The sequence below is a fragment of the Mustela nivalis genome (assembly GCF_964662115.1).
Source record: "Mustela nivalis genome assembly, chromosome: 10".
Taxonomy (NCBI): Eukaryota; Metazoa; Chordata; class Mammalia; order Carnivora; family Mustelidae; genus Mustela; species Mustela nivalis.
The window spans coordinates 36,177,026-36,189,297 of record NC_139029.1 but is presented as its reverse complement, the minus strand read 5'-3'; the positions used below and the strand labels follow the sequence as shown (position 1 = coordinate 36,189,297).

The following is a 12,272-nucleotide window of genomic DNA, read 5'->3' as shown; positions in this document are numbered from 1 at the left end:
TCTTATTTGACAGAGATCACAAGTAGGCAGAAAGGCAGGCAGAGAGAGAGGGAGGAAGGGAAGCAGGCTCCCCGCTGAGCAGAGAGCCTGACGTGGGGCTCGATCCCAGGACCCTGGGATCATGACCTGAGCCGAAGGCAGAGGCTTTAATCCACTGAGCCACCCAGGCACTCCAAGATCTTTTTATTTTTAATTTTTTAAAAAGATTTTATTTATTTATTTGACACAGAGAGAGAGAGATCACAAGTAGGTGGAGAGGAAGGCAGAGAGAGAGAGAGGAAGGGAAGCAGGCTCCCCACTGAACAGAGCACCCTATGTGGGGCTCGATCCCAGGACCCTGGGATCATAACCTGAGCCAAAGGCAGAGGCTTTAACCCACTGAGCCACTCAGGTGCCCCAACAATAGAGATCTTTAAAAATTCTTCTAGCCTTCTGACCATTTGGCCAGGGAAAGTGGCCTCACTTTATAAATGCAAAGTAGATGTATAAAAGGGGGAAAAAAAACTCTAATTTATTCTCTCAAAGTATTCATCCAATGAGGTAGGATTTCTGGGAAAGATTAAGAGCTTACAATTTTTACTGGACTTATTTCCCATAAAGTTTCATAAAGGATGAAAGGAGGGGAAGTGCAGAAGCGTACTATTTCTATTTTATCTGCAGCCTGTGATTATAAATCTTCCTGATACATCATTAATTATAGTGGTGCCATTCACAATTTGGGCTGCAATTCAGGCCCATTAGAAGTTTCAACCAAAATTTCATGGCTGGGGCTTAGTAATTGGCAACTGAGTTTTTGTATGAGGCTGAAAGTTGAAGGCTATGACAGAGGGGAACATCTTTAAACTAGTTGCTATAGACTGAATGTTTCTGTCCCCTCCAAATTAATATATTGAAATCCTAATACTAATCCCCAATGTGGTGTTACTTGTGGGTAGGACCCTGGAGAGGTAATTAGGTCATGAGGTTGGAGCCCTCATGAATACAAATAGTGCTCTTATAAAAGACCCCAATGAGCTTTCTCACTCTATTCCCCTGTGTGAGGATAAAACACTAAAAGGGCCATCTGCAACTCAGAAGAGGGTTCTCACCAGAGCTCAACTATGCTGCACCCTGATCTTGACTTCTAGCTTCCAGAACTGTGAGAAATAAATTTCTATTATTTATAAGTCACTATGGTGGCCATGGTGTTCTGTTAAATAGCCCACACTGACAAAGACATGTACTGTGCACAGAAAGCCTAGAAACCTATGAAGGGTTTGCCCAAAAGTTCAAGGCTGAGGGATGAACTTTATAAGCACAACGTGAGATCACCAGAGACTTGCCAGTTCATGGCTGCTAAGGATTGGGAACAGAACAGAAGTGCTTAGGATCAGGCAGTACTGGGGGTACTGAACATTTCATAGTGGAGAGATCTTTTTAATACTTTGTATAATACTTCTGGAATCCAGCTTATACACCAGAAAGTCTTCACTCTAGCAGAAAGAACAATATCCTAGAGTTAGGCCTGCACTAGACCTGCCTGAACAAAGTCTACAACCAAGCCTGTTGTAGACAGAGTTTGGAAGAGACAGAGTTTGGAGTCCTACTTGAGTCCTACTAAGTTAGATGGGCTTTAAGAACATCTTGGGCTTTCCACATATCTGCACTAGTGAAGTATATAACTAAGTCTGTATAAGTGCAAGGTAATCACCCCATACTTAAACTGCCTGCTTAAATAAGAATCAACACTCTTCAGAGAAAGAACAGAATCCAGGTTCTTACAACGTATTATTCAAAATATCCAGTGTTCAATAAGAAAAATCACTAGATATACAAAGAAACAGGAAAATGCAATGCATAGTTATGAAAACATTCAATTAGTAGAAGCAGAACTTGACATGGCACAGATGTTGGGTATAACAGATATAGGCTTTAAGGCAGCTATTGTAAATATTTTCAAAAAATAAAGGATATCTTTGAGAGGTAAAGGAAAATAGGGTCCTAAGAGTAACAAATGGGGAATATCAGTAGTCATGTGAAAACTAAAGAAAAAGACCACATGGAAATTTTAGAACTGAATAATACATTAAGTGAAATAAAAAATTCACTGGATGGTGGGAGTGTAGACTGGCAGGGCAATCTGGACAGCAACTTGGAACTTTTTGGTCAAACGAAGACTGTTCATACTCCATGACTTAATTTCTATTGTGCTCATTATATACCATATGGAAAATTTATAAAACTTAAGCATGAATTGGGGAAGATATTTGTTAACACATATAATAGATGTAGGATTAGTAGTCAGGATATATAAAGAACTCCTATAAATCAGTGTAAGAGAGAGAGAGCAAGGGAGCATGACAGAAAGCAAGCAAGAGAAAAACAACCTAAAAAAAATAGCAAGGGAACTAGTAGACGGTTCATAAAAAGAAAGTGGCAAGACTAATAAAACCAGGAAAAGGTGCTGAATCTCAAGAATAATAATAATAAGAGACACAAGACAAATCCACAATGAGATACCTGGACTACACACACACAAATATACAAACATTAAAAACCTAAACAATACCAAATGTTGGCGAGGATGTGGGAAAATAACTCTTATGCACTCCCAGCAGGAACAATAATTGGTTCAACTACTTTGGAAAACGGTATGGCATTACCAATTAAAATTTCTCATGTACAAAACCTAATACCCTGTTAATCTACTCCCACTGGAGCATGCGTACACTAGTAGACATGTACTAGAAAGTTCATAACATTGTTAGTAATAGCTAAAAATGGAAACAGGTCCAGTGACCATCAATAATAATAATATTCACTATACTGGAGTACTATCCAAAAATAAAAAACTTCAGCTACACAGCATTGATACTGGGTGAATTCCACAATGTAGTAATAAGAGAAGCAAGTCACAGAAAAATACAAGTGGTATAATTTCATTTATATAACATCAGCAACAGGAAGCAAAATTAAAAACATCTAGTTCAGAAATGTACACATAAGGGGTGTCTGGGTGGCTCAGCTGGTTAAGCATCTGACTCTTGATTTTGGCTCAGGTTATGATCTCTGGGTTGTGAGATCAAGCCCCATGTCTGGCTCCATGCTGGGCTGGAGCCTGCTTAAGATTCTTTCTCTCCCTTTGCCTTGACGCATACATTAATAGCAAAAGTATTTAGAAAAGTAAGGGGATTAGTAAAACAAAAGTCAGGGGGTGGGAGAGTGGTTTCTCCCAGGGCAAGGAAGGCAAGCAATGGTTGGGGCATTTCTAAGGTGCTAGTAATATTCTGTTTCTTAACCTGTGTACTAGTTGCACAGTTATTTGTTTTATTGTTTAAGATGATCATATTTTATACACTTTTCTATGTATAATGTATTTTACAATAAAAATGATTTTTAAAAAGACTGGATTGGACAATCTTAGATTCTTGTCATCTTTGATGGTTTATGGCCCAAGCCCTTTCCAAATGGATTTATTGTTGGCTCTGCATTGACAGTCAATTTAAGCAGTGTACATTGAGTACATGTGAATACTCAGTGAATGGGGAAGCTTGAAGGGAGAGGGGGACACACTAACAGAACCACAGAGTAGGAGACTAGGAAGAACGTGATCTGATTCACACCTCAGTTCTCAGGGAGGCCACAGATTTTACAGGAAAGGTCCTGAGTTCCAGTCCTGGTTCTACCTTCTTCTGGGCAAACCTCTTCTCTAATCTTCCATTTCATCTCATGCTGGCTTTGTAAACTACTGTGAAATTCAAATAAATAATCAATAATAATTACTATTCTTTTACAGTTGAGGAAACTGAGGCTGCACTAGGACTCTACTAACCCAAGGTGCCATCGCCACCTTGGAACTCAGAGCTCCTGAGTCCAAGTCCCTCACCTGGGCACTGCTCCACTACGCAAATGGTTAGCTATTCTCTCCTTTGTTTGGCTTTGAGCCCACGGTTTGATGTCACAGAAGAACTGCCCCGCCCCACCCCGCTCCTTCGGAAGCCACGCCTCCCCGCGTGGCACCGCCTCTGGCGTTCGCCGAGCCCCGCCCCCGGCCTCTAGCCTAGGAGTGGCGGCTCCCGCGCCTCCCCGCCCTGCCTCTCTTCCGGCCCCGCCCCTCCTGGCTGCCATGACAACGAGTCCGCGCCCCGCGCACAGCTGCTGCTCGGGCGGGACCCAGGCTGGACCGCGGGCCCCGGCCTGGGGGCCACAGCTGCCACCGCCGCCGCCACCTCGTCTCCTCCCCGTCCCCGCCCCGCCCCGCGTCTCCTCGTCTCACTCGGGCGCGCGGCCGGGGTCCCTCCCCGCCGCCCTACCCCGCGCGGATGCCGAAGGTGAAAGCGCTGCAATGCGCCCTGGCGCTGGAGATCCGCTCTGTGAGTACGGGTCGCGACCCATCACCCCCCCGACCTGGGTGTCGACGAGCCTCCGGCATTTTCTCGGGGTCGCCTCCCTTATTCACCTCTTTGAACCCCGAGTCACCTCGAACCAACTTTACCCTCCGAATCATCCCTCGGGAGCCTTGTGGACCCGCGTCACCTCTGTCTCCTCCTACTTCAAAATCCTGAAGGCCCTCCCACTCCAGCCTCGCAGAGCTGTCCCACCGCCCCCCCCCCCGGCCCCCCGCCGCCCCTTCCTGCCCTCCCACCTCTGCTCTCCTCGCTCTATCCCAGCTTCCAGCTTGGGTTCCATCAGATCATTTCCAGACCACTTCAGAAAGCCCCTCCTCTTCTGCCCCTAACTTTGCAGTGAATTGGGATGGAGGAGCTTCTCTTTAAATTCCTCTTCTCTGCTCCTGTTCTTTAAGAGTCCCGTTTCTCTCCGGTCGTCAAGGGAGACTTTTTCTTCCCAAATCACTGCAGGCAGATTCTTTCAGACAAATTTCCAAGCTTCTGATTGGTGAAGGAGCCTTTACTCTTTACTCTGTCTTCAATGTGGAATCCTCACACCCAGCAACCAAATTGTGTCAATATCGCACAGAGCACCTTGTCATCTCCCCCGGGGTCAGCCCCTCAGAAACCATTTCAGGTACCTGAATCCCTTATCTTTCTTGTCACTCCAAGAAAGGCACCAACTTTTACAGAGAAACTGCTCATTCTCTGAACTTGCTGGAGAGGACCAGTAACAGTCACTTTCCAAACTTGTTCAAGAGGATCCTGTCCCCAGACCTGCTGTGGAAATCCAGCTGAGGTCTTGAGCCCCCATGCCCTTCCTTAAGTGAGAGAGGTTGGACCTCTCCTTGGCATGAGAAATTTGCATTTCAGAAGACCCTTCCAATTGTTCTTAAACTCCCTTCTCTTCACTTTTTACAGACCCCTTTCATTCTCATCTTCAGACAAAGCTCCAGCCTCTCTCTTCTAGAGGAAATCCCCAGAGAACCTTTCCATAACCCCATTTCATTTTTTTTTTTTTTAAGATTTTGTTTATTTGTCAGAGAGAGAGCGCGCGCACGCGCGCGAGAGAGAGAGCACAGGCAGAGTGGCGGGCAGAGGCAGAGGGAGAAGCAGGCTCCCTGCCAAGCAAGGAGCCCAATGTGGGACTTGACCCCAGGACGCTGGGATCATGACCTGAGCTGAAGGCAGCCGCTTAACCAACTGAGCCACCCAGGTGTCCCTCCATACCCCCATTTTAGACATGCCAGCAGTTTGGAGCCAAAATTCCCCCATTCAAACCCTTTTCTCTCCGTCCACCTCTCCCAAGCCCTCTTATCACTCAACTCTTTATCTCCCAGCAAAACTGGGGCAGGTATGTGTGTGCGAGGGTACTTCTGTATCCAGCACCACACCTCTGAGCGCTACCTCAAGAAGCTCTCCCTACTTCTTCCTGCCCATGGCTTCTTTCTCCACTTAACCCCACCTTGGCCATGCCCTGCTTTCCTGGCTGAACTTCCTCGCATTAGAATGAGGCCGCTGGGCGCACCTGGGTGGCCCAGTGGGTTAAGCCTCGGCCTTCAGCTTGGGTCATGATCTCAGGGTCCTGGGATGGAGCCCCGCGTCAGGCTCTCTGCTGAGTGGGGAGCCTACTTCCCCCTCTCTTTCTGTCTACTTGTGTGTCTCTCTGTCAAATAAATAAATAAAATCTTTAAAAAAAAAAGAAAAGAAAAAAAGAATGAGGCCGCTGTAACACAGTCCGTGTTACCTCCCTGGAGGTCTCAAGATTGTTCTAGATCTTTTGTTAGGTCTTAAGGAAGGCAAGGCTGGGTAGGACAGATTGTGAGGCAGGGTGGAGGCGAAGAATGTTTCTGGCACTCTTGGTTTATCTCTAAAGCCACAGAGATTTTACTCTGCTCTGTAGCAAGGTACCGTGCTCATCCACAGCTGCCAAAGATTAGCAACTTCTTTGTAAAGTTAAGATTCCTTTAACCAATGAATACAGGAAGCTTCCTAAAGGGCTTGGCCTGGAACAGTTAGTCAAACGCTTCCTCAGGCACGCCCTGCCTCACCAGACTTTGTTACTGACCGCTGCTTCCTCCCCTGTCAGCCAATGGGGCTTAGCAGCCCAGTGGTGCAGCTGCTTCCTCTGCACTGCCAATAGAATCTTCCAGAGGAAGTACTTCGTTGTAACTGATTACTACCAGAAAGAGTTGCAGAAATACTTTTGATTTCAGTACCTTTCTTCCTCAGTGTTGATTGTACTACAGAAAGTGACTTACTTTAGTACAATGGAGTTCTGTGTCCGTTGAAGCTGAAGAAATTATGTAGGTGCAAACATTGCTATTTAACTCTTTTCAACAAACACTTGAGTCAGAATTTTACAGTTCTCAGAATCTTAGCTGTCATTGAATTTAATTCCGTTTCACAGGTGAGGCTTAGCATGGCTAGTTATTTGTTTAGGGTTGCACAACTCTTTTTAGGGACAGCTCTGCAACAAGGAGCTAAGTTTTCGGACCAGCAGAAAGTCTGTTAGATGGCTCTGATGCTGAGAAGGAGCAAAAAAGACCCATTAGCAACCAGACAAGTTAAGCAAGCTTGATTAATTTGGCCTTGATTGAATAGATGAATTATATGACCATAGCATCTTCTTTTAAATTTTAGTATTTTCTTTTCAATTTAATTTTTTATGTTTACATGGTATGAAAGTAAAAACCTACAAAATGATATACTCAGAGCGGTCACACATCCAGTTCTGTCTTCTCAAACTTATTTCCCATCCATACTCATCTGCTGTAGGGAAAGCTACTATGGACATTCATTCTTGTACAACTCTGTGTATATTGCCTTTTGAAGATACCACGCTCAGATATAGAATATCCCATGTCATATTATTGCCTGAATTTTCCCTTTGTGGTAACATTTAATTTGTTCCTGATTCCTGTTAACTGGAAATTAGATGTTTGGTCTCTGTGTGCCTGTTGAAAGTGACACTCCAGGGGAACCTGGTTGGCTAAGTGGGTTAAAGCCTCTTCCTTCGGCTCAGGTCATGATCCCAGGGTCCTGGGATCGAGTCCCGCATCGGGCTCTCTGCTAGGCAGAGAGCAGGCTTCCCTCACTCTCTCTCTGCCTGCCTCTCTGCATACTTGTGATCAGTCTCTCTGTCAAATAAATAAATAAATAATCTTAAAAAGAAAGTGACACTCCATTCTCCTCCTCCCCTACTCCCTCCACGATTGTGTTTTGCTGTCGTCTTGTATTGGTAGTAATCTCATGTATAATACTGTGGTAATATGATAGCAAGAACATAGTAAACATGAAAGGTTTTATTGTATAACACAACATTTTGTGTTGCTCCACAGAGCCTTATGACTCGAGAGAAAATATATTACTAGGAAGAAGGTGTGACTTTTCTCAATGAATCTTTGGAGAAAGATATAATAGGCCAAGTTACTTGTTTTTCAAGAGCAGCAAAAGAATTACATCTCCTATCACTTACGTTTTTAATAGTTGATACATCTTATCTGAGATATGAAAAAGTATTTTTGCTGTTTCTTCTCTCTTCTTTTTGTTAATAAGTCGTTCATTTTTCTTGAGATTATTTGGGAGAATGAAAAAAAAAATCAGAAAGAGAATAATAAAGCCTAGTGCCTGGGCAGTGAAACCAGCCAATTTGCCTTATCTGAATAGTGTCAGTTTGAGGTTAGTTTAGATATATAATTCCTTGTTTTTCTTCTGTATACTCCCTTCACCTCTTTACCTCATCAAATTATTGATAACATTGGGGCAAACAGATCTGGGTCCTTTTTGATCCCTGCTTGTTTGAATATTTGTGATCCTTCTCCAGCTTTCCCTGGAGTGATTTGTCTCACAATTGTGCTACAGTTCCCTTTGCACACCTTCCTGACCCATTTTTCTTCCTCCCTTCCTAGAGGTGAGGCAATCAATGTCTTGAATTTGGAATGTATTATTTTCATTCTGGTTTTGTACATTTACTGTATATTTGTGCATGTCTGTGTGCTACTGGTATTATTGATTTGTTTTAAAACTTTACGCAAGTGGTATTTTACTCTATGTATCCCGTACCTGTTTTTTCCAGTTCAGTTACCAAAATTTGTCAGTGTTGATTCTTGCAGATCAAGTCCATTTCCTTATTGCTATATAATACTATTTATTTTTATAATAGTGATTAATTTATATTCTTTTTTGATAGACCTTTAAATGCCAGTGAAATTTGTTGGGCTATCTTTTTTTACCTTAGTATTTAGGGCTCCTGCTGCTGTTTTCTAGTATTCTGCACGACTTGAATGTCCTATTGAATGTGTAGGTGAAAACCTTCGGACAATTATTAGAGGTTAAGAATCTGTTTTATGTATAAACACAAAGTCTTTTTTTTTTTTTTTTTTTGCAAGGTGGTATAAAATACATTGGATTTTCTAGGAATACAATTATAGTGTAATTTGAGGAAAGAGTATACTTTGCTTTGTTTGAAAATCTGCTAAGAGTTTACTTTTTTGGAAAATTGTGGCACCAGTGGCAGCACTGTTTGCGTTTGAGTTGCCAGTATGGGCACTTGTCATTCTGGTTTAGAAACTGTCCATTTTACATAGATTCTGTGTATAGGTTCAAATGCTGTATCTTCTAGCTTAGTCCTGCCATGGCATTTACATATAAAAATAGATCTTTTATTATAAATTATTTCTGGTTTTTTGTTTTGTTTTGTTTTTACTTAGGGCATTGGTTTAGTTTTTAGTCACATGTATAGTAAATTGCAAACTATCTGTTGTAAAGGAGGGACTACAGACCCAGTGCTCCAGGCACTAGATTTAGAAATGGAACTACTGAGGCTCAGGTGGTTGTGTTGATTTCATAGGGCTACTATAGCGAATTTCTACAAACTTGATGTCTTTTTTTTTTTTTTTGCCAAAATGAAGAAGTTTAATTTGTTAACTGTGAATGTGTGTCCTTCATGTCTTCATTTTGTTTTGTTTTTTTTTTTTTTTAACTATTTATTTTTTATAAACATATATTTTTATCCCCAGGGGTACAGGTCTGTGAATCACCAGGTTTACACACTTCACAGCACTCACCAAAGCACATACCCTCCCCAATGTCCATAATCCCACCCCCTTCTCCCAAACACCCTCCCCCCAGCAACCCTCAGTTTGTTTTGTGAGATTAAGAGTCACTTATGGTTTGTCTCCCTCCCAATCCCATCTTGTTTCATTTATTCTTCTCCTACCCACTTAAGCCTCCATGTTGCATCACCACTTCCTCATATCAGGGAGATCATATGATAGTTGTCTTTCTCTGCTTGACTTATTTCGCTAAGCATGATACGCTCTAGTTCCATCCATGTTGTTGCAAATGGCAAGATTTCATTTCTTTTGATGGCTGCATAGTATTCCATTGTGTATATATACCACATCTTCTTGATCCATTCATCTGTGGATGGACATCTAGGTTCTTTCCATAGTTTGGCTATTGTGGACATTGCTGCTATAAACATTCGGGTGCATGTGCCCCTTTGGATCACTACATTTGTATCTTTAGGGTAAATACCCAATAGTGCAATTGCTGGGTCATAGGGCAGTTCTATTTTCAACATTCTGAGGAACCTCCATGCTGTTTTCCAGAGTGGCTGCACCAGCTTGCATTCCCACCAACAGTGTAGGAGGGTTCCCCTTTCTGCAAACTTGATGTCTTAAGACAACAGAAATTTATTTCCTCGTACTTCTGGAGGGCAGAAGTCCAAAATACAAGTTCGGCAGGGTAACACTCCAGAAAGCTCTGGAGGTGGGTAGGGGATGAAGAGCTGGGAGCTGAGGGGTACGGAGTAGAGGGGTAGGCGGGGTGGGATTGGGATTCTTCCTTGTTCTTTCAGTTTCTGATGGCTCTGGGCATTTCTTGCTTTGTGGCTACATAACTTTAGTCTAATCCAAGAGGTTTCATTTTCTGTGAATAGCAAGTTTATATTCTTTGCCTTTAGGAATTCTAGTGTTTTTTGTTTGTTTGTTTGTTTGTTTGTTTGTTTTTGTTTTTCTTCTTGTTGACTATTTCTTAGCTACTAACCTATCAGTTATATGTAATATAAATTTCAACGATCTAGTTGAACTTTATTTTTTCACTTTGTTTTTGCTGTTTTCGCAAATACATTTTTCTTTCTTTTCTTTTCTTTCTCACTGGGGAACAAATCAATGCTACTGATTTAAGTTAACTCTTTATAGAACTCTATATGCAGCAGGTATACTCACAAATCTGAAGTGTGTAATCACCACCTGGATCAATAATTAGAATATCAGCACCCCACATTGCACTCTTGTGCTCCATCCCTCCCAGCCACTCCTTTTGTGCCCTCCTCTCCCAAAGGTAACAGCTATCAGGACTTCTATCACAATATAATTTGAATTCTTGAAATCTTTTTCTCCACAGTATGAACTTTTTAATGTCTAGTTTTTAGTGAGAATTCAGCCCTGTCATCTTGTAAACAATAGTTCTTAATCATTCTGTTGTTTTTTTCTCCCCAGCTTTATTGAGCTATAATTGACGCATAATATTGTATAAATTCGAGGTGTACAACAAGTTTATTTGTCCCTACTGTTGTAGGGACACCTGTGTGACTCAGTCACTTAAGTGTCTGCCTTCGGCTCAGGTCGTGATCCCAGGATTCTGGGATGGAGTTCTGTGTCAGCCTCCTTGCTCAGCGGGAAGCCTGCTTCTCACTCTGCCTTCACTGCCCTGCTTGTGCGCGGACTCTCGCTCTCTCTCTGACAAACAAATAAATAAAATCTTAAAAAAAAAAAAAGATGTGTTTGATACATTTATAAATTGCAGAATGATCACTGCTATAGGATTAGCTAATTAGCTACTACTTCCATCCTGTCACATAGTTATCATTTATTTTTTGTGGTGAGGACGTTTAAGATCTATTCTCTTGGCAATATCAAGTATATAAGACTGTACTCGCTATAATTACCATGTTGGACATCAGACCCCCAGACTTGTCAGTCTTACAACTAGAAGATTGTATCCTTTGACTAATAATTATCTCCCCATTTTCCCTATGTCTCCCAACCCCTGGTAACCACCACTCTACTCTGCTTCTCTGAGTTTATCTTTCTTAGATTCAGTGTATATGTGGTGTCATACAATATTTGACTTTCTCTGACTTCCTTCGCATAGCATAATGCATTCAAGGCCCATCCAGTTTGTCTCAAATCAAAGAAGGATTTCCTGCTTCCTCATGGCTATAGATTATATATGTATAATCTCACATCTTCTCACATCTTTATGCATTCAGGGACAGTTGGGCACTTAGGTCGTTTTTCATATCTTGGCTATCGTAATACTGCAATGAACATCAGAGTACAGACATCTCTATGAGATCCTTTTTAAAATTCCTTTGGCTATATACCCAGCAGTGGGTTTGCTGGATCATATGGTAGTTCAAGTTCTAATTTTTTTAGGAGCTTCCATACTGTTTTCCACAGTTGCTGGACTCAGTTTACATTACCATCAGTAGTGCGGTAGGGTTCCCTTTCCTCCACACCCTTGCCAACACTTAGGATTTCTTGTCTTTTTGATAATAGCCATTATAAAATTTGTGAGGTGATACCTCACTGCGGTTTTGATTTGCATTTCTCTGATGACAGTATGTTGACTATCTTTTCACGTACCTGGTAGCCATCTTTATGCCATTCCTGGAAAACTGCCTATTCAGTTCCTTTGTATCCAATCTACTGTTGATGGACATTTTCCCAGTTTGGGGATATTAAAAATTGTATTCCTATGAATATTCTTTTTTTTTTTTTTAAGATTTTATTTATTTTGCAGAGAGAGGGAGAGCACAAGCAGGGGGAGCAGCAGGCAGAAGGAAAGGAAGAAGCAGGCTCCCGGCTGAGCAAGGAGCCAGACGTGGGCCTCAAT

The 12,272-nt window shown here is 42.2% G+C and overlaps 1 protein-coding gene and 1 long non-coding RNA gene across 5 annotated transcripts in view; one reads left to right on the top strand and one right to left on the bottom strand.

Moving 5' to 3' along the window:
* LOC309843112 overlaps positions 1-12,272 on the bottom strand; it is a 1,054,942-nt gene that overhangs the window by 729,634 nt on the left and 313,036 nt on the right. The gene's annotated exons all lie outside the window — the stretch shown is intronic.
* Positions 4,089-12,272, top strand: part of SPATA6 (spermatogenesis associated 6) — a 150,539-nt gene continuing 142,355 nt past the window's right edge. The window contains exon 1 of one of the 2 annotated variants that reach the window (XM_082686348.1): positions 4,089-4,352. In XM_082686348.1, the coding sequence (XP_082542474.1) occupies positions 4,302-4,352 (51 nt within the window). In that variant the 5' untranslated portion in view covers positions 4,089-4,301. The remainder of the gene's footprint in view (positions 4,353-12,272) is intronic. The other variant, XM_082686349.1, reaches the window with a different exon arrangement.